Source organism: Camelus dromedarius, chromosome 5 (assembly GCF_036321535.1).
Source record: "Camelus dromedarius isolate mCamDro1 chromosome 5, mCamDro1.pat, whole genome shotgun sequence".
Lineage (NCBI taxonomy): Eukaryota > Metazoa > Chordata > Mammalia > Artiodactyla > Camelidae > Camelus > Camelus dromedarius.
The window spans coordinates 59184315-59204126 of record NC_087440.1 but is presented as its reverse complement, the minus strand read 5'-3'; the positions used below and the strand labels follow the sequence as shown (position 1 = coordinate 59204126).

General features: G+C 41.9%; 1 protein-coding gene across 1 annotated transcript; it reads left to right on the top strand.

Moving 5' to 3' along the window:
* The first annotated feature begins 937 nt into the window (after positions 1–937).
* On the top strand, positions 938–13171 carry LOC105086219 (homeobox protein SIX4). The gene is made up of 3 exons (XM_010976680.3): positions 938–1896; positions 4647–5335; positions 8733–13171. The coding sequence occupies exons 1-3, from the start codon at positions 1019–1021 to the stop codon at positions 9527–9529; spliced, it is 2364 nt and encodes a 787-aa protein (XP_010974982.2). The 5' UTR covers positions 938–1018; the 3' UTR covers positions 9530–13171.
* Positions 13172–19812: the final 6641 nt, after the last annotated feature.

Here is a 19812-nt window from a genome sequence, read left to right as displayed (position 1 = left end):
CCATCCTGTTACAATCTAAAACTTAGATCTCTTCCACCCTGCTGACCCAGGATAGACATATGGTTAAACATCTTATGTGCTTGGTTGCATCATGTTCAACTCAGTTGGGTTGCCAGCCTTCCAAGTGCCTTAAGGTTAAACACATTTAGTGAAGGCTTCTTTTTTTTTTTTTTTTGTCTTCTCAGTGGGCTATTTATACCGTTTTTAAGTACTTTTCTCCCTTTGGAATTTTAATTTACTATATATGCTTCCCCCTTTGGGCATTCCCGACTGCCATTTTACTCTTGACCGTTTTGAATACAAAATCCTTAATAAAGACAGCAGAACGGTGGGGGTTGTGAGCCGGTAAAGGGGAGTAGAGAAATACCAGGGAAGCGGCTGAATTGTCCTCTGAAATTTTGTCATCTAGATGCTGAGGGTGGTCTCTTTGTTAAGAGTTTAGGAACGGACCTTGAGGCCACACAATTAATATTCCCTCTGGAATCACAGGGACTCTCCTTGGAAGAGTCTGTTGCCCAGTTTTCAGGCCACTTTAGGCACGTTCCTGCCCAGGCGCAGGGCCTGAAAAGAATGTTGGTGTTTCCCTTCAGGTATAGGTGCCTGGGGGTCAGGGGGAGAGGGAAAGGCAAGGGGTGGAGTGGGAGGCGGGTGATCGACAGGGATAGAAACCGTGTCTCCTCCTCCCTCTGAATGTGAAATAGCCAATGAGGTGGCGCGGCCGGGCCGGCCGGGCCGCCAGTGCCATATAGTATGCAGCAACCCGAGGAGTCACGTTGGGGGAACGGCAGAAAGCAGCTATCCTTTTACACTACTTTGCTCTAGCAGCTATCTTAATGGTGACTGCGTGGCCGGGGGGAAACCTGATCGGCCAGATCCAGCCGAAACCCGGAGGGAGGGAGTGGGCTTTCTGGAGGGGGGGAGGGGGGAGGGAGGCGAAGAAGGAGGAGTAAGAGAGGGGGAAAGAAAGAGGAAAAGAGTGCGAGGGAGTGAGGGAGGGAGGAAAATAAACAACAAAAAAATGTCCTCTTCCTCCCCCACCGGGCAGATTGCAAGTGCGGCGGACATCAAGCAGGAGAATGGGATGGAAAGCGCCTCGGAAGGGCAGGAGGCGCCCCGAGAAGTGGCGGGGGGCGCGGCGGCGGGGCTGAGCCCCCCGGCTCCAGCCCCTTTCCCCCTGGAGTCGGGGGACGCCGCGGCTGCCGCTGCCAGGGTGAGCGGAGAGGAAGGGGCAGTGGCGGCAGCACCGGCGGCCGGAGCGGCGGCGGATCAGGTACAACTCCACTCGGAACTTCTGGGCAGGCACCACCACGCCGCGGCCGCCGCCGCCGCCGCCGCCGCGCAGACCCCACTGGCCTTCTCGCCCGACCATGTCGCCTGCGTGTGCGAGGCGCTGCAGCAGGGGGGCAACCTGGACCGCCTGGCCCGGTTCCTGTGGTCCCTGCCCCAGAGCGACCTGCTACGTGGCAACGAGAGCCTGCTGAAGGCGCGGGCGCTGGTGGCTTTCCACCAGGGCATCTACCCTGAGCTCTACAGCATCCTCGAGAGCCACAGCTTCGAATCGGCCAACCACCCGCTGCTGCAGCAGCTCTGGTACAAGGCGCGCTACACCGAGGCCGAGCGAGCCCGCGGCCGGCCGCTGGGCGCCGTGGACAAGTACCGGCTGCGCAGGAAATTCCCCCTGCCCCGCACCATCTGGGACGGCGAGGAGACGGTGTATTGTTTCAAGGAGAAGTCGCGCAACGCGCTCAAGGAGCTCTATAAGCAGAATCGCTACCCTTCGCCCGCCGAGAAGCGGCACCTGGCCAAGATCACCGGCCTCTCCCTCACCCAGGTCAGCAACTGGTTCAAGAACCGCCGGCAGCGCGATCGGAACCCCTCTGAGACCCAGTCCAAAAGGTGAGCGCCAACTTTACTTCTCCTCCCCCTTCCTCTCCCCCACCCCCTTCCCAGCTTTCTTTTCCTCCAAGTGCTCGCAAACATGGCGCTTACCTTCCCCACCAGCCTGGTCCGGCTGCCCACCTCTCCCCACCCCCCACCTCTCTCTCCGCCGCTGGAGTGGGGGCGGCGGTGGAGAGGGGCGGGGGAACCTCACTCCTTACCCTCCCCCACCTCCCCCCAGAAGTTTCTGGTCGCCCGCCTAGGTCTCAGTCCCCGCCTCCACCTCGACTGGTCACTGCCGCCCGGTTTCCCACCCCCATCCCGCTGGCTTTGAAGTTGCCACTCTCTCCCCGCTTCTGGCTGGGCTAAGAAGTGTGTGTAGGCGCCGGAAAGGCAGTTCGCTGCCGCCCGAGGCCCACGGAGGTTGCCAGCGCCGGCCGGGGTCTGCACCTCCACGGGGTCACACCAGCCCAGCACGCGCACACGCTCCCAGACCCCCCAGGGTTCGGCTACCCTAGGCCTGTGCTGGAGGTGGCCGTGGCCGCTCGGGAGGGAGGAAAAAGTTGATGGGGGCTGGCGGCACACAAAGGGGTCTGGGGACGTCGAGGTTTTTTATATGACAGAGTTAATCATTCACCCTGCCCGCTGTGGTTCCCTTCGCGGCCGCGGCAACTGTGGGGTGTTGGTGCAGCTCGGCTGTGCCGTGTTTTGAAACCTGATTCTGAACTCCTTCGGATCAGATTTCAGCGTCGTCGGAGTGGTGGGGATACAGGGCTGCTGCTTCGGCCCCCAACACTGCGTGGCTCCCTCCTGGCATGGTGGCTGGGGGTGGGGGCAGGCTGGCACAAGGTGGACGGCAGGAAAGGAATGGGGGCGCTATCCACTCCGCACCTCCTTGAGCGCCCACCCTGGTGATTTTGAACTTTTGACTACCAGGTATTTTTTCCCAACTGGTACAAAATACCGAGTTTTGTGCGTCCTCCTGAATCAGACACCTGGTCTGTCTGTCTCTGTGTGTATTTTTGGGAGAAATAAAGTAAGGAGAAAATCGCCTAAAGGGATGGTGTCTCCAGCCCCGCGGGGGTTGGAGAGAAAGAATCCAAAAGCAGCTCGAAGGTTCTGCTCGGGGAAGGAATCTGGGAGCCGGGGAGCCCAGCCCGGCTAGGAGAAGGTGATCATCCGGCGCATTCCAGCGCCCGCCGCCGGCCGCTCCTGTCCTGCGCTCCTGCGGGGGCCCGACCTACGGCTCCGGCGTTTCTCGCCCGAGGCAGGGAGGGAGGCTCGTGCTAGAGCCCGGCCTCGCGGTAACCAAAACAAAACGCTCATTGCGACCTGCGTGCACCCCTCTGCAGATTGCTGGGAGACCCAGAGGAGGCACGTTGGTAACGCCACACCACCTGCCCGGCGCCTGCTTTAGGCAGCGGATCCTGTAGCCGAAGGAATCCGCCGGGCAGGGGGCTGGGGGGGGGGTGTGTGAGGAGCGGGCTCGGCGCACAGGCCAGCAGCCGGGCTGCCTCGTTTCCCCCGCCGGGAGCGTTCCCCCAGTCTCCCCCGCCACACTCTGCGGGCTTTGTGCACCCCCCCCCCACATCTCCACATCCCCGCCCCCGGCCCAGTTGCCTGGTTGAGGCCCCTCTCCGGATCTGCCTCCCACCCGCACCCCCGGTGAGTCACCCTAGCAGACGGCGACGGCGGCTCAGCCTCAGCTCGTAAATCAAAGCGCTTTCTGCGCTCCTGGCCCCGCAGCCCAAAGCCCGAGTAATCTCCTCCCCTCGGCAAGAAAGCGAACCGACCGTAGGGCACTGCTGGGATGTCTGATCCTCTGCTGGGCCAAGTCCTACAGCGCTCCGAACTGCCTCTGTCCTCCCCCTCGTTCCTCCCCCTCCCAGTCCGGACCAAATGGGAAACCCCCATTTGGGAAACTACCCCTTCCCGGATGTGGTGTTTCCCCCAAATCGGGGCGCTGAGGAACACAGTCCTGTCCAGAACAGAACAAGGACTGAGGATGCCGGGGAAAGGAAGTCTGATAGGTACAAGGCCTCTGAGTGACCCACACCGTTTCCCCGCCACCTCACCACGGCACTGGTTGGTGTATGTTAAATAGGCCCCTATGGCTTCCTTTGGATTCAAAGGCGGCTGCACATTAACGGTTCTTGGGTTGAAAGTGCTTTTCCTACAAGGACCGCCACTTTGTTGAATGAGACAGTTGTCAGTCTGGTGGAGTAGAAGTTTGGGAGCAGGTGAGAGTATGATCTCTTGTTCACTAACTGGCAAACAAAACAGTACTTCCCACCTCCTGCTCCTTTGGCAGTTTCATTTACCTCCAAAATCACACTAATCTGAATTGGTTCGAGGGGAAGGGAAAGACTTCCCAAACAGAAAAGACTTACAGCCTCTTTTAATGAGTTTTTTCTATGCTATAGGTAGCAGCATATTTAACAGTAAGGAATAACTTCAGTGATATAAGAATGTATTTCCAATTTTCCTGTAAATCCTATTAGATGAGTTTACATCTTTCAGATCTCTGGATTTTTCCTGAATTTATTATTAACAAAAATGATTGGGCTATGAGAGGTCATTTTCCCAGATAGTCTGGTCAGAATCTACTGAAAGGCATCATAGCTAAAATAAGACTAAAGGATTTCCTGCTGCACTTTACTCAAATACTGCCTTTAATGGGGTTAGAAGCTGGTTTTCCAAACAAATGACACAATGTAGAATGTTGTGCCCCTGACTTTCTGGATGTCTTGATTTCCCCCTCTATACAGTGAGTCAGATGGCAATCCTAGCACTGAAGATGAATCCAGCAAGGGTCATGAAGATTTGTCTCCTCATCCACTCTCTGGTTCATCTGATGGTGTCACCAACCTCAGCCTTTCCAGTAACATGGAGCCAATATATATGCAACAAATTGGAAATGCTAAAATATCATTAAGCTCTTCTGGAGTTTTGTTGAACGGAAGTTTGGTACCTGCAAGTACTTCACCTGTCTTCCTTAATGGTAATTCTTTCATTCAGGGACCCAATGGAGTTATCCTTAATGGATTAAGTGTGGGAAATACACAGACAGTGTCACTGAGCCCACCAAAAATGGCATCAAACATTGTGAGCAATGGTATATCCATGACTGACATACTGGGGTCTACCTCCCAGGATGTGAAGGAATTCAAAGTTCTCCAGAGTTCTTCAGCTAACTCAGCAGCCACCACCTCCTACAGCCCCAGTGCTCCAGTGTCCTTCCCAGGGCTGATACCCAGCACTGAGGTGAAAAGAGAAGGTATTCAAACAGTGGCTTCCCAGGATGGAGGCTCTGTAGTGACTTTTACCACACCAGTGCAAATTAACCAGTATGGCATCGTCCAGATCCCCAGTTCCGGAGCAAACAGCCAATTCCTTAATGGGAGCATTGGATTCTCTCCACTGCAACTGCCTCCTGTTTCAGTGGCAGCTTCACAAGGTAAAAGTCTTGTTTGGTACCATAATGCACCAGTAAATGTTTTAGCCAGATGCTGTAAATGACGCACTTGGTGAGAGCTATAGATTGCTGTTGCTGTTGAGGTACCTTACTGGCTGCCACAGCTGCAGAATAGCCTTGATTTGTTTCTCCTTCTTCACAACATCCATGTAATATCCAGCTTGCTTTGTTCCCTGGCATCATGGGGGTGGGATTTTATTTTCCCAACAACTGAATGGAAAAATACAGTTCACAGCGAGTCCTGCCAGTTCTACAATTATAGAAATATGCTAAGTCAATCAGTGCTTACAAAATAACCCATCGCTTGACCTTTTAAGATTAAAAATTAATAATATTGCTAAGAACACAAAATGAGTCAAGCAGTTGGTAAGAATGTGTACACTTCACGTAAGCGTTATTTATTTGACCAAAAGGTGTTTTAGAAGAGCAATCGAAAGACTGGATCGTTTGTGTTTGATTCATGTTCCTCCTGTAAGACTAACAGACCTAAAGGAAAACCAGAGGAATGTGTGATTGGGTGTCTATTGCTCTGCGTGTATACTTGCCCCCTAAATATGTGCGTTCACTTCTGGAGGCAACTGTAAGCCTTATTTTATACGTTTGTGGCTTTACTAAGGCATCTGCTAGAGAAAGCACTGATCTGAAATGCAGGAAACTTGAGGCTGATATGCCAGTTCTTCCATGACTTCAAGCAAATCTGGATGGCTCTGTGTCATTGTTTCTCCATAGAAACAGGAATGGTTAGAACAGCAGTGGAGGTTGCAGGGCCCCTTGAATTCAGGAGTGGGAGATGTTGGTGCATGTTTGCCTTCCTGGAAGCAAATCTGAAAGTCCAGATTTTTACCAAAGCAAAATAAATAATTATTTGCCTTAAAGATCATCTTCCTATAAAATAGTTTTATCCCCCCCACCCAAAATCAATCTATGCACAACTCTGGTTTCCACAGCTATGATCTACTTCAGTTTATTTGAGGCATTAATAGAAAAATTGTTGTGGAGTAAATTCCACTCTGTACATTTGTTTCTCTTTGGGTAAAATGGTAGTATAGTAAAACACAACAGCCCTGCAGCATGCTATTTATTTCTTCATTGTTCCAGGCTATGGAAAGGATTAAGCTAAGTCACTATCCAACATAGGACAGAAATAGGAAAACCACAGGGAAAGCCAAAGTGCTTAGTTTTATAATATTTTAATGTAGATCTAACCCTTTTTCTCTCTTTAGGAAATTTCCAAATAGGTAACATTTTAAAGACAACAAAATTTGAACAAAAAGCATGGTATGTACATTGGGGAGGAGAAAAGGAGGGCTATTTCTCACACATAATCTAAAAAAGCGCTGCCATAGAAAATTATTACAGGCTAATGGCTAATTCTCAAAATGGGACATTTAACATGAATAAGAGCAGCATTTTCAGTTAAAATAGCTAAGATCAAATGACAGAGCCGTCAATCCTTAGACTGTCTAGGTGAGTTGAAGACATAAGTTTAACCAGATGGATCCAGAAAGCAACATTCCCTTGTAGTAATTGTGTATTACGGTTCTCAATAAAGCTTTTGGGGATTCAGCCTGTCTTAAAGCAGATACTGAGCCTTTCTTAAAAAATGACTGGACAGGGTAGATTATCTTTCTGTAGTTGAAATTTATATAGAAAAGCAGAATGCCTACATCTTTAAAGGATTTTAAAAATAAGGGCTTTTTTTTTAAAGCATCCTTATAAAGTTATACTTAGTACCTATGTCATTTTTCACTTGGGTTTTCACTTGAAATTACTGTTCAATTCTTAATTCAGTTGCAGGTTCAATTTATAATTCAGTTGCAGCTATACTTAAATATCAACTTTTAGATCACATCTGCTTTCCTCCTGCATTTATGTATGTTATAATATCCACCCATTCAGAAATTTTATTTATATTCAATAGCAGTTTGGGAAAATGTAACATCTCTTATGTTATATATGGCCCTATCGAAAAATAATGAATCATTTTGTTCACATATAGACTGGCAAACAATTTCACAGACACATACACACAGCAAAGTAAACACCTATTTCAGATGTCTTTTGCTGCAGTTTAGTAACCAACAAGAATTTTAAAACCTTTTTCATTTATTTGGCCTGGAACAAAGATTTATGTTAGGGAAGAGCTCAAACATATGTAGAAATGTTTTTAAGTACAAATAAAATGTTTTCATTTTTTGTTTGTTTAAATACATTCCTTTGCTTTTAGGGTGCTTAAAAATGTTTGGAAGACATATAAACAGCCCTGTGACATATATTTATCAATATAGCTGGCAATATAACACAATTCTAATAATTCAAAAAGAGAAATGTTTTAGGTGAATTACCTTTAACATTGGGCTTTCTCCTAATAATATTTACTTTAACATTGGGTTGTTTTCTCAAAATAATGAGTTTATTGAACATCTAATTCACGATCAGGGTAAATAACCCATTTGAATTATCCTGTCACAAACCCCCTCCATGTCTACCTTTCGTTTAATGGCAAGATAATTGCCGTTATTTCACTGTGCCTATGTAAAGACTCAGAAGAAAAAGTGTTTTATTTGATGATGAGAGTTAGGGGGAAGGTCTAATTCATCTACATTGTCTAAGTTAGCTAATTTGAACATCTCAGCTTCCTACTTATCTTTCTTTTTCTACTTCTGGTCTCTGTAGAACATTATAGTGAGAGCCTCAAAAGATACAAACCTTTTAGAGAAGCATTAGCTCTATTTCTTTAGTTAATCTGTATTTTAAAAAGCACATTTCATTATTATTCATTCTTTCTGTCAGTCACTACAACACTGAGAATTCAGAATTAGCATAAAAGGGAAAAAAACCTAGTGCGTATTTTGTTGACTCGACATTACTTTATGGTTAGTTTGGTGAAAGTTTTCAGCTTGCCTGTGCAGGTTTATATGGTTAACTTTAAGCCCCAGGGTAACTCATTTTATGTGGTATCTTCTACATCTCTGTTTGTTTTGTGTCAGTTACTGAGCTTGTCCTGGATAAAGGCAATTTATTTTGCATTTGTGTTTTCTAGTTGTAACTGGCAGAGCTAGCAACAACTATCAGCTAATTGAGAGATATCAAGTCTTGGTAATAATGAACCAGAAACTTGACTGAAATTAGAACTTGGAAAAGATATTTTTCTCACACTTGATTTCTAAATCAGTAGTTCTCGCTCCTACTTCGTCACCAGAATTACTCGGGGAGTTAAAAATACACCTGTTCTGAGAGTTACTGAGTCAGATTCTCAGGAGCAAATCCTGGGAATCTGTAGTTTTAAGTGGTCAAGGTGAATCATGTGTGTAAAAAAAGTAACCTTTTTCTTTCCTTTTCAGTTCCATCAGTGATAATCTGTACTTTATTTTTTTAGGTAATATTTCAGTAAATTCAAGCACTTCAGATGGGAGCACATTTACAAGTGAGTCCACCACAGTCCAGCAAGGAAAGGTTTTCTTGAGCTCTCTTGCTCCCAGTGCAGTGGTATACACTGTTCCTAATTCAGGCCAGACTATAGGATCTGTTAAACAGGAGGGCTTGGAGAGGAGCCTGGTATTTTCTCAGTTGATGCCTGTCAATCAGAATGCACAAGTTAATGCAAACCTGTCTTCTGAAACTATCTCGGGGAGTGGCCTACACCCACTGTCCTCCTCATTAGTTAATGTATCCCCAACTCAGAATTTTTCCCTGACTCCCCCTACTCTACTAAATCCCACTGAGCTAAACTCTGACATTGCTGGTAGCCAGCCAATGTCTGCACCTGTGGCAAGCAAATCTACTGTGACATCTGTCAGCAACACTAACTATGCAACTCTTCAGAACTGCTCCCTTATTACTGGTCAAGATCTATTATCAGTCCCCATGACCCAGGCTGCCCTTGGGGAAATAGTTCCCACAGCCGAAGACCAGGTGGGTCACCCATCCCCCACAGTACACCAGGATTTTGTCAGAGAACATCATTTGGTTATGCAATCAGTAGCTAACATAAAAGAGAATTTCTTAACAAATTCTGAGAACAAAGCAACAAGAAACTTAATGATGCTGGACTCCAAATCCAAGTATGTCCTAGAGGGCATGGTCGAGACTGTCTGTGAAGACCTGGAAACAGACAAAAAAGAGCTTGCCAAGCTCCAGACTGTCCAATTGGATGAAGATATGCAAGATTTGTAAACTTAATTTTGTGTTTCCACCCCCCCTCCCCACTGGCATCAGCAGGCAAATCTTTCCATGAAGCCCTGAGGACATAAAGCATTTTCCCATTTAAAGGGAAACACTAGTTTTACAAGTAAATGCATTCAAGAGACTTTGGATTGATCTGCATGAAGATCACAGTTAAATATGCAGGAGTAGAACTGCTTTACTGCAGCCTTTTTTTTTCACATATGTTCTCTTTTAAATAGATGGAGACAGAGGAACAAGATGACATATATCAAGAAATCAAAGTGTATCATTTGGTTGACTTAATATAATTCTAAGGTCAGATGTAACTTGATAAATAGTTTTTTTTTAATTAAAAGTATATACACTTAAGGTAGAAAATTAAATATTGCTACAGAGCATTAGAAACAATGCGGTTCTTTTTGTTTACTTTTACTCCATGGGCATTGGTAAGGTTAAGAAACATAAATGGTACTCCCCACTATCCTAAGGGTATATTTTTGAATATATGCTTTTCTGTTTTTCAGCATTTTTGTGAAAGTCTTGGTTTGTCTCTATACATTTCCAAATGTGATTGCTAATAGTTCAGTGTGGCTGAGAAAGTTTGCAACTCCACTAAAAACTCTGAAATAAACTTCAGTATGAGTGTAAATATATTAGTCCTATAAGCAAGGATTCGAGTAATTACAATGAATTTTATTTATGCTGTATATGTTTCTCTTATACTTCAGACACTATGAACTGAAAAGAAAAATGTTTTCGTACTGTTTAATTTATTTTTATTGTTTGAACAGGAAGTGAACAGTTATTTCCAACAAAGTTTTACTTTTTGTAGGATTTTAAAAGTAATGATTTTTATCAGGAGTCTATTAAGGTCAATATAAATAACACTGAAACAGGAAATCTAACTCCCAATATTGGAATTTTGGTACTCCCCCCCCCCCACATCCTTTTTCTTTATTTAGCAACTCTCTGATTCATTTAAATATATTTTCTATAGAATTCTATGTGCCTTACCTTGTGGCCTTTTTATTATTCTTACTAAGGTACAGAAGTGTCAACAGAAGCACTGATGACTCTTTCCTACTATCCAACAGGGTTAATTTCACCACAGAATTGCTTTAAATCTGAAGAACTTAAGTTTCACTTATATTATTGTAGATAATGTTTGTGAGGCAAACGGCTCAACAACTAATTATTGTTGATACTTTCCATTACAATGAAAGTAACAGTTACAGACTACCATGTAAAACCAATTCTGCAGGCTATGAAAACAACCATTTTAAAGTAAAGAAAGAAAACGTAAATTCTGTTGAGTAGAATATTCTGTCCTGTTGAAACTTAGTTCTAAATATTTTGAAACAGGTGTTACATTATGACATATGACTGTTGTTTGCACTATGTTATCATGTCTTCTTTAAAAGTAAATCTTTTGGGGTTTCTGTAAGAAGCTTGTTTGATAATGTTGTGAGCTGTGGTTACAGCTTTTATCGGGACTCTGAACACAAGGTGTAACAATGCAAATACATTTATGAAGTGAGTAAAGTCTCTGGTCTCTGAAAAGCAAGAAAAGTGAGAAAATGATCCCTTCAGAGATGACCGAAAGTTGTTGAACAGGAAGATGTCACCACATCTTGCTTTCCTTAAGATCGGAACAAAGGGTCCACTCTAGATCTCTGCATGCCTATCAGCTGAGCATGTTGAATAAGGGCCATAGAGGATTTAACTTTTCTTGTTATTGCAAATGGAACTTGCAGGCATAAATGAAGAACCCTATGAAGAACTCCTCCCCCTTCATTTTGATAAAGAACTTTGATCCCATTCTTTATGAAATTGGTGAATGTTCCTAAACTGCTGAAAGTACATGTGTTTTATTTTGTTTTGTTTTTTTTTTTACATCAGGTGTTTTAGAATTCTCTTCCACTCCACCACTACTTATACAGCTTGTTTCTTTGGGTGTGTGCTGATCATGTTACTGAGATTAATTACATGGTTCTGTAGTGTAGTTTACATGAAAATGATGTTTTCCACTTGATTGCTGTGGATATCAAGAGTTTGTTAATTATTTTAAAATACCCATCCAATAAGAAAGATGGGAAGGTTTAAAAGGTTATATATGTTATATATATATAACTGGAAAAGTTTTATGTCTTCCAAAAATATAATAAGCCTCTCTTTTATTCACAGTTCTTCCTCTTTTCTTCCTTGAGAAAAAAAAGATAGCACAAAACTAAAAGCTTACCTAGGAAACCTATTCATATTCCAACATGATGTAATTATACCCCTACAATTACTCCAGGTAGCAACACAATATACCAGGTAAGACTCAATGCACACTATAAAGAACTTATTGTTCTTTTCTATTCTTTCAGTAAAATAAGGGCCAGTTGGTATGTAGCCCATATATATGTGAATGAAATAAGATAAACCCCATGATCTCCTTGCACAGAATTGCAAATGGTTTTCTGGTTTTGGTTTTGGTTTTTGTTTTCTTGCAACACCAAGGGCCAAACTCAGAACCCTTGGAGTTCATGTGGCAGAATTTCTCTCTGACATAAACCAATGCTTGAAGATGCTGCAAATGACACCTCTAAGGATCCCCAAAGAGGAATCAGAATAGGGGTGAATAACTCTCCCTGCAAACCCCAACCCCTGTTGCTGGCTGTGGGATTTTTGGTATGAGCCTATCTATGCACTCTTATCAGCCAGAATGTGGCATTTAGCTCTTAGTTACATCCAGTAGAGGACAGTCTGTCACTTAAACAGAAGGTGCATTTGTTCCTCAATCAAGCAAGAGCACCTGTCTTATACTGCTTTATAGCTCATGTATATTCATAGTAACAAAAAGACTGAGTTGTACACATGATTCAGTGCCTTTCTTGTGTTATGAAAGGCAGGTAGATGTTATAGCCATAGATAAAATTCGTAGTTGAATTGCACACTGACCTTAAAATCTCCCTGTATATGCCCCTGTGTCTTGCATGTTAAAAGCTGGATTATTGGGCAGGTGTTGCAGGCTGCCCTACTACATGTTAGACAAGTGTGCATTAGTACATAACCAGAAGTTCTTCATTCTTTAAGATGTTTTTGACAGATCATCTCATCATAAAAATATAAATAATTCAGGAAAACTGTGGGGAAAAGAATTACATTTTGTAAAAGTTGTTTCAAAGTCTTCCTAGAACTTAGATGATAGAACTTAACAGTTATTTTGTATCTAATTGATACACTTCATGTTAATTTAATATTACCACCATGAATTTTATCAATCAAAATTAAATAGCATGTGACTATTTTGGCTTTCAGGGTCCTCAAAATTTTTGTATTCTTTTGTTGCATGTACTGTATGTTTAGAGGCAACCAATTATATACTCAATATGGTTTTACTGTGCCTTACACAAAGAGAAAATCTATACAGAATGTATATCATGGGGTGGGGTAACAGAGTCTTTACTGCACTGTTAGGTGATGGCACACAGAGCATGTCCAAGAACATTTCTGTGCTTAATTACCCAACCAAAGATATCTAAAGTATGTATGTTGTACTGTAATAGGGGTTTATGCCTGGACAATTAAGTGTTTTATTTGTTTTCTGAAATGATGTGAACTTATTTTTCTAAACACTATGCTAAATAAACTTTATATTTATACGTACTTTATGTTGAAAAAGTTATTTATCCCTGGGAAAGCAGAAATGATTAAGGGAAAGAAAAACAAAAATCTACAAACACTTTATCGACTGACAAATACAAGAACAAGAGGCGTCATTTAGGAAAAACAATCTCTGTTGATCTTTATACAAAATTACACAATTCACTTAACTGTACTGCATACACTCAGAGCTAGATGATTAGACTTCATCTGCCATAAAGGAAAGAAATATGTCTTACTCATTTAGGTGTCCCAAAATCTGAATCTGATATTCTGTAACGTTTAATGGAATTAAATTGAGAGGTCCAAGGATCTTTCCAATCCCAACCTTATTGAAAGAGCTCAGTGTAACCCATTTTCAAAACACTTCCATTAGCCTGCTTACACCACAGTTGGGTCCACCAGTGGTTTGGCTTAAAGCTGTGGACAGAACTGCATTACTGAGTGTGTAGAAGACTCAGTCTTGGTACAGGTTGGTCCTCATTTTAAAATTGCATGACATTTGATTTTGTATGACTCCCACACTGAATGTAGAAGAGACTAGATAATAAAGCAGATTGGGACCAACTTTTAAATTCTAGGGCAAAACTAGTTAAAGCCATCAAATTGATTTCAGGTATTATGACTAGATTTTTTAATTTTCTTGTCATTCAGTTCATTTATTTAGGAATTTTCTATGTAGGTAAACCAATTAAAGTGAATAGTGTCTCAGTGAGTGGGTACAGTGTAGGGGCAGAATATTATAGAGTGATTACATTTTATAATATCTTAACCAAACAAACATTTTAAAACATTTGACAAGGTCAATGATCTACTTCATTTTTGTAGCTCCTTGGAAACTAGCAAATTAAAATCCCTCAATGGGAATACAAGACCTTCAACTATATGATCCTATCCCACTTTTCCAGCTTCTCTTAAAAATAATAATTGTAGAAGATAACATTTGTACATCACCACTTCCAATACAGTAGATGGTAAACAAACAAAATGCACTCAGACAATAGTCAATGCTCTAAAGTCAAAAACAGGGTAAAGGGATTGAGAATGGGGAATGGGGGAGCAGGGACATACATTAGATTGGACAAGGAAGGTCTCTGAGGAAGTAACATTTCAGCAGAGATTTGAATGGTGATGAGGGAGCCAACCTGCAAGACCTAGAAAAGAGCATTCCAGACATAGGGAACAGCAAGTTCCTGAGGGAGGAGTCCAGTGGCCAGATCACAATGTTATTCACTCTAGGGGTCATGTGATAGGAGATCCAGTCAGAGAAATAGGCAGGGACCAGATCACAGGTAAAGCCTTATTGGTCTGTGCCAAATAGTTTGGATTTGATTCTGAGAAGCAAGGAATGATATATATGACTACACTTTAAAGTATCACTGGCCTATTTTTTGGAGAATGTCGTTGTGGGAAGCAAGAGTGAGGACAGGAATTAGGAAACTGTCATTTTGTCCTAAGCTGTTGGACAGGACATACGTCAGGAGCTCTTGAAGCATGTATGACAGTTTGTCCACAAATGTTTCCAGAATTTTGTGCTCTCTAAACCTTCTGTCTATTCTGCCTTCTGCTTTTCACCAAAGCTGCCAGCTTCCTGCTATGATTGTCCCAGCCTGAACCTGTGCCCTGAACTTCAGGCTGGTAGATCCTGTTTCCTAATGGATATTTTCAGAATGTCCAAGTCACCTATGACTCTACATCTGAAAATTTCAATGATTATCTTCACCTTAAAACTGTTCCCCACTCTGTGTCCCTCATTCATCCACTGGACAAATATAAAATCTGGGATTTCCTCTGGAGTCTTCTCTCCCTTTCATTCACCAGATCATGCCATCTTTCCAACTCTGCTTGTCTCCTGCCTTGAGTCAGTTCCTTTCCCTCCATTTCCAGGGTTACTGCTACAGTTGAGGCAATTAGCATTTCTCGACTGAATTATTGCAGCCTCCTCCTTCTTGGTACTCAGTGTCTGGGTCTCACTCCAGACTACATTACAACTATATTCAGGTAGAACTTTCAGAATTTAAGACTTACCCCAGCCGTGCATTCCAGTTTAGAACCTTCAATGGCTCTCCATCGCCTATGAAATACTCTTTTAACTCCTTAACATACAAAGCCCCCAAGACCCAGGCCCTACCTCTCTGTCTATTCACATCTCTAGCCACATGAATCTGTTCCCCAAAGGGACCAGATTATTTCTTACCTACCCAATCTCCAAGACTCAGTAGGTGTCACATGCTCTGGAAGCTCTGTCTCACCATCATAAACAGAACAGTGCATGGCTCATTCTGTGATCAGACAGGAACTTATACCATCCTTTGGTGTGGCACTTCTCACATCACTGTAATTTTATGTCTGCCTCTCAGCACTTTCATCTCTGTTTCTCTGGCATTTAGTGTAGCAGAGCATAGTAGGCACTTTAAAAATTGTTGAATGAATAGTGACTCAGTCATCCATCCCTTTAAATCATTTCACTTGCTTAGATTAGGAAACTTTATGGCTTAACTGGTTGAAGTATTATCTCTATTTAGGGCACAAAAATAAATCAATATATTTTGGGTAGGGCCTGAGAGTAGTTCTTTGAATCTTCTAGCAATAGAGGGTGGTCTTTATGGTAATTATTTTCCTCACTGCTCCAAGGTTTTTCCCACTTACTTCCAAATAGAGGCTGGCTTCCAGATGATAGAGGTTGGCTAAAGTTTGACAGACAAGTGGGGGCATTAACAAAAAGATACTCACTAAGCCTTTTTAGATCAATGTTTCAAAATAGCAGTGATACACAGAAAAGCTATTTACACTTATGTATAGATACACTTTCTAAAAATATTCTTTCTGTGGGTCTATTCTTACTGTATCTGAACTGAGCAGATGCATAAAGACTCTGTGAGGAATAGTAAATAGAGTGTAGAGAGTAGGCATCAGGAAATCTGGATTCTAATTAGCCTTTAGATTTGGGAAATGTCAACTCACTCCTCTGGAGTCTATTTTTTTTCCATTGAAATGGGTATGTTGGATCTCATTATATTTGAGATCTATGTAGTTATGAGAAAAGAAAAAAGGTTAATAAAATGCACTCGCTCCCCCAACCCCACAGGTTAAGAAGATCAAATCAATTACAGAGTGAAAGTCCACTGTGACCTGCTAGGGGCTACAAATGTAAGATAAAATAATTGATATTGAGTCAACAACCTGTGACCCCCTAGGAATATTTAGAGGTGTGGAGCTAGGTGAGACAGGTCTGGTTTTGAACTCTTTTACCTTCTTCACCTGTATCCACTTTGTTCTCTAATGGGTCTGCCCTTCCCTCATGTATTGCCCTACCTCCCCAAGAGCCTTAAGTGATAATCCTGGTGTTGGTGGTTAACAGTTTAAGGTAGGAAAACCCAATCCTCCACCCCCAGGGAATTTGCATTTTAAGGAAGCCTTTTAAAGACCAAAAGAACCAAGCTGGAATCACAGGTGACAAGTTGCAGATTAATAAAACTGAGCAAGGTGTTCCCTATTTCTAAACACACCAGACGTGTGTGTGTGTGTGTGTGTGTGAGAGAGAGAGAGAGAGAGAGAGAGAGAGAGAGAGAGAGAGAGAGAGAAAGAGAGAGAGAGAGAGAATTTGGGGAATAAGGAGAGGATGGATAAGTGGAGGAAAAGAATGTTTCCTTTCTTTGTGTGCTCCCCTTCCCTACTGGCTATCAATCTGAGCTGTTGGATCCTCTGAAAACAATGAAGTGTAGTTTTCCCACACACATCTTATCCAGAGCCTGGATCATTTTCCTTCAAAAGGATTCCTGTGTTAAAAAGTCATTAGCTATAATTAAACCATAAAAAATTAGTCATAGGAAAACAAGGGTTGTTTTAGGTGTTTTTGTTTTGTTTTCTTTACTTTTTATGATGTGAACTACATAGGAGATGTGCCAAAGAGAAACCCAAAATATTCATTTGGTTAAAGTTAGGGAATAGAATACAAGTTTGTATTCTTTTTATTTCTTAGTAAATACATTCTTACTGTGTTCCTTAACAGATGGATGGCCTTGAATATCTTAGTATAAATGTATTACTCATTCCTTGGCAAATTTATTTTATTAGCACCTAATGGGAATGAAGATGGATAAATTCTGCCCCTGCATGAATAATCATCAGGGGTCTTAAAAGTGATCAAGTGTCCTTTCCCAATCATCGCAGGTAGATTTTCCAAAATATCTCCAAGGAACACACTAGCCATAGGACTACATACAATCTCACCCAGTAGGAGTCCCTCACTTCTAGTCTCATTGTACAGTCATACTCTGATATCTTAACACATATCTGTCTTCCCAAGGACAGGTACAGGGTTTTTGTATCAGGTAACAAACTTGATAGTGTTATAATGCTGAGCTCACAGTATGTGCCAAGCTATATTAAAACAGAATTTGTGTTTTTTTCAAGGAGGAATAAATTAGACTAAATGTTGCCTTTAGCTACTTTATTTTATTTTTATTATTTCAATTTATATTCATGTAATACTATGCAATAGACACATATTATTAAAATTCACAAAATCAAAATTATACAAATATATAGAGATAAATAAGTTTTTATTATTGTTTACATTCCCCCAAGAAATCTTCTTGGACATCCCTTGGAGAATATGTACCCTGTTTTGGAGATGAGTACCCTAAACTAGTGTTTTCAAATTTTAATGTGCATATAAATAGCCTGGAGATCTTGTTTAAATGTAGATTCTGACTTGATAGGCCTGGGGTGAAGTTTGAGATTTTTGTCTAACAAGCTTCCAGGTGATGCTAATACTACTGGCCTGGGAACCACACTTTAAGCAGTGACGATCCATGCAGTAGCTTCTCTATTACTGACCTAAATCCCAATGCAAATTGAAGTTTTAACTGTTCAGGGCAATGTGTAGATGGTGCAGAGACACTGAAGATCATCAGCCAGTAGTTATTTTATTTTAAATGATGCATATTAACAATGTAAATTAAATACATGAACCAGATTGGGTCAATATGTAAAGTATCTTAGGTGGAAAGCTATTTATCAAATACTTTAAATCCCTTAGAAGCATTATCAAATATAGTAGCCTTTGGAATATTAAATACAATACAACGTAATCCTCTCTGTTTATCACAGCAGATCTCCATATGGAGCCTACAAGAAAAAATTTTCTAAGTTATTATATGGCCTACAAACAAAACTGCCAGTTTTCTTTTATAATTCTGAATTTTTCATTAGTTCACATTGACAGACCTCTTTTCAGTCTTTCTTAGTCAGGCTTCTCCATGAAAACTGTTAGATGTGTCTGTAAACCAAGATAATTGTTATAGAGAAAAAGAAACAGTTAAGTTTTGATATAATACCCTAAATCTGATCTTATTACTCTATATGCCTGGCGATCGTATACCTTATATGCATACTTCTCCGGGGTCTGGGTCATAGATGTCACAGATGTCCCCCACTCATTTTCAGTGCTGTAAATTAAAGAATATGTCAACATTCAGTGGGGATGTGAGCTCCCCAGTGCCAATTTGATGACGGTAAAATCTTAAAAATGCCAGTGCCTTTGCACATAAACATAAAACTGGACCTGTGATTTGGGCCCAAGCTCCTGTACCAGAGAAGCAAAATTGTGATAAAGGATTACTTACAGTCTCTATAAATACCAGGAGACCAGAAAAGCTCTCAAAGCTCTGCTTTGTTGGATCAATTTCCTTAATTTAAGTGAAACCCCGGTGTCCACGTGCCAAGTGCCAGGCTCGTCACTCAGGATTCAAAAATGGACAGGTCAGTCTTAGCATCTAAGAACTAAGTTAAGTGGATTGATATGGACATACAAGCTATTCATGCTGAAATGCAACAAAAGAGGGATGTACATGTCCCTAGGAGTTGTGTAAGTCCCCACAGGCAAGGTGGTATTGCATTTTACAGAGTGAGTAGGAGCACGCTGGCAGGGCAGAGAGAAAGGATGTTCTAGGTGGAAGATACAGCATCTATAATAAGGATTTTAAACTTTATAGGCAATAGTTAATTGTAAAAAGATTTTTTTTTTTTAAATTTCACTCCTCCTCTGCTTTTTGGCCACTTAGAGAAATGTCTATCAAGTCCTTTGCTCCCTTTTTAACCTGTTATTTGATTTTTTGTTGTTGAATTGTAGGACTTTTTTATATATTCTGAATGAGCTGAATGAGCTTTTTTAAAATATTTATTTAATTAATTTATTTTCAGTGAAGGTACTGGGGATTGAAGCCAGGATCTTGTGGGTCTTTATATATTCTGGATATTAACCTCTTTAAAGATATATGATTTGCAAATATGTTCTTCCATTCCATAGGCTGCCTTTTCATTCTGTCAATTATGTCCTTTGGTGAACAAAAGTTTTTACGTTTGATATAGTCCCATTTGTCTATTTTTGCTTTTGTGGCCTGTGCTCTTAGCATCATACCCAAGAAGTCATTGTCACATCCAGTGTCATGAAGGCTTTCTCCTATGTTCTCTTCTAGTGCTATAGTTTTGGGTCTTACATTAAAGTTTTTAATCCACTGAATTAATTTTTGTATATGGTGTAAGATAGGGGTCTGACTTCCTTTCTTCACCTGTGGACATCCAGGTTTCCCAGCACCACTTGTTGAAGAGACTGTCCTTTTCTCATTGAGCAAAACTTA

Bases quoted from the DNA above. Each gene is read 5' to 3' on its own strand.
- LOC105086219 (XM_010976680.3), top strand. From the start codon at position 1,019: ATGTCCTCTTCCTCCCCCACCGGGCAGATTGCAAGTGCGGCGGACATC. The intron at 1,897-4,646 runs GTGAGCGCCAAC...CCCTCTATACAG, and splicing joins TCTGAGACCCAGTCCAAAAG to TGAGTCAGATGGCAATCCTA. The intron at 5,336-8,732 runs GTAAAAGTCTTG...TTATTTTTTTAG, and splicing joins TTCAGTGGCAGCTTCACAAG to GTAATATTTCAGTAAATTCA.